The 1,994-nt window shown below is 35.4% G+C and overlaps 1 protein-coding gene across 1 annotated transcript; it reads right to left on the minus strand.

Moving 5' to 3' along the window:
* Positions 1 to 490: 490 nt before the first annotated feature.
* On the minus strand, positions 491 to 1,347 carry LOC111382048 (kunitz trypsin inhibitor 2-like). The gene has a single exon (XM_023005908.1). The coding sequence runs from the start codon at positions 1,313 to 1,315 to the stop codon at positions 677 to 679; it is 639 nt and encodes a 212-aa protein (XP_022861676.1). The 5' UTR covers positions 1,316 to 1,347; the 3' UTR covers positions 491 to 676.
* Between the last annotated feature and the right edge of the window lie 647 nt (positions 1,348 to 1,994).

Genomic DNA, 1,994 nt, shown 5'->3' on the forward strand with positions numbered 1-1,994 from the left:
CACGGGCAGAGGGGATGAGGGAAATTGTCCCCAGTAAATAATATTCTTGGCTCGCCCAATGTATGACATAAAGATTTATTAATAGAACTAGAAAACTCATCCTCTAAACATTGGTGGAGAAGTACGCTTACATGTTTGGAATGGACGAAATAAGTATAATAGCAGGTCTTTCTCCAAGTATGATGAAGATGATTATTTTGACAATCCCTCATTCACTTACCCTCCCTATTTGACTTAAATAATACATTGGTTAGGAGAAAAGTTTTGTGGAAAACTAATGAATTTTTCAGAATATAAGAGGATTTTTCACTTGTAATTGAAAGATAATCTTATCAATTGTCATAGTTGCTAAACATTGGTCTTGCATTTTCTTCTGTTATATTGGAGGCACAGCTTTATGTCCCCCTCAAAATTATTTTGTCCATCATTATTCGTTTTTAATCACGCAATGGTTTATAACTCCAATCAATTAGAGGATCGAGTAATGGCCTTACAAAAACAACTCTTATTTATACAACTTTAGTGAAAAAGACAAGCATGTATATAACATGTTATTGAAATTACATAGTAGCACACATATTATTCTTTTAAACCACCATATGTCGCATGTTTTATATTCATAAAGAAGATAAAGCATGCATCACTTAGTTGCTCCCACCCTGGAGTGGATACTCCTTTATGCCTTCTTAAACGTAACCTTCATTGGAATATTGCCTAGAGCCAAGCGTTTGTGCCCATTCTGGACATAAATTCCAACATCTTTACAGACAACTTTACAATGTGGGCACACACTGGGACAATACACGAGCTTGTAGCCTCCGGATTTTTCAATTTTCTCAATCTTGAACCAGTTTCCTAGCGTCTCAGGCCCGGGTTTTCCTACAACTCCACCAGTCATAATGAAGTACTCTCTCTTCAATGGATCATAAGGATCATAGTTATCGAGCTTCCAAATGGATGATTCGGGACATTTCTTGTATTTGTCTGACCACTTGTCTTTGAACATGATGTTCAAATCAGTAGAGACGCGGATGACACCTTTTTTGAGATTTACTGGAAAAAATTGGACAGGAATGCCAGATTTTTCATCACCCCTTAGAACAACTTGGAGTGGGCAGCTCTTGTCGCTGTCGATCAGGTCGAGTCCACCACTGTCCTGGCTGCTTACTGGCAAAATGTAGTAGTCAGAATCTGCCCGGAGAGGTTTCCCCGAGTTGTCAAGGACCGGCTCAGGTGTTTTTGTTGCCTCGCCAAATAGAGAACTTGCTAAAATCGAAAGGAGAAGAAATGGAATTAAAAGTGATTTCATCTTCATATTAAAGCTGTAATTTCTTGAACAAGATAGATTATGCAAGAGACTTGAAGAATGATTTCCCTATTTATAAGACAATATCTACTAGTCGAATGGTTTGCTGGTATTGCTCATCTTTGACAGAACTTTATGTTTTCTAGGTTTTGAATTTTATGAAAGTTCGTTCACATTTCTTTAGTTGTTTTTGAATCAATAAATTTAAAGCTGCTTTGAACTATATATTACATTACATTTTATATATGCAACCCACAAGAATTAAAACTACGATCTGCACGTCGAAATTGATATAGCCAATTGTTTTCTCATTGTACTTTTAGAATTCCATTCAACCAAAAGAAACCATACAACTTTAACTGTTGTTTTCCATTTTTTAATAGAGTTCTTCATATAATTTTGCCATTTAGCTTATTCCAGGAGCTGATTTTATGGGGGCGGATATTTTTTCCTTTGTGACTCTCATGCAAGTATACGGTGTTGAGAGAAGTAATATATTGAAGAGGAATATCAAATCACAAGAGGATAAATCTATTTGTTATTTGTAATCAAGTGAAATAAAAGTGAGCTTAATTAATTCGAAAGTCACACACATATAAATTGATCGATTTTTGGTTAAGAATCTACACCAAGTGTAAAGCAATTGCAGTAAGTAAAAGTAAAATTTGAGGAAAATATTGGGAATCCC

Source organism: Olea europaea, unplaced genomic scaffold (assembly GCF_002742605.1).
Source record: "Olea europaea var. sylvestris unplaced genomic scaffold, O_europaea_v1 scaffold2422, whole genome shotgun sequence".
In the NCBI taxonomy this organism is placed as follows: domain Eukaryota; kingdom Viridiplantae; phylum Streptophyta; class Magnoliopsida; order Lamiales; family Oleaceae; genus Olea; species Olea europaea.

Excerpts from the sequence above, each read along its gene's own strand:
- LOC111382048 (XM_023005908.1), bottom strand. The coding sequence starts at position 1,315 with ATGAAGATGAAATCACTTTTAATTCCATTTCTTCTCCTTTCGATTTTA.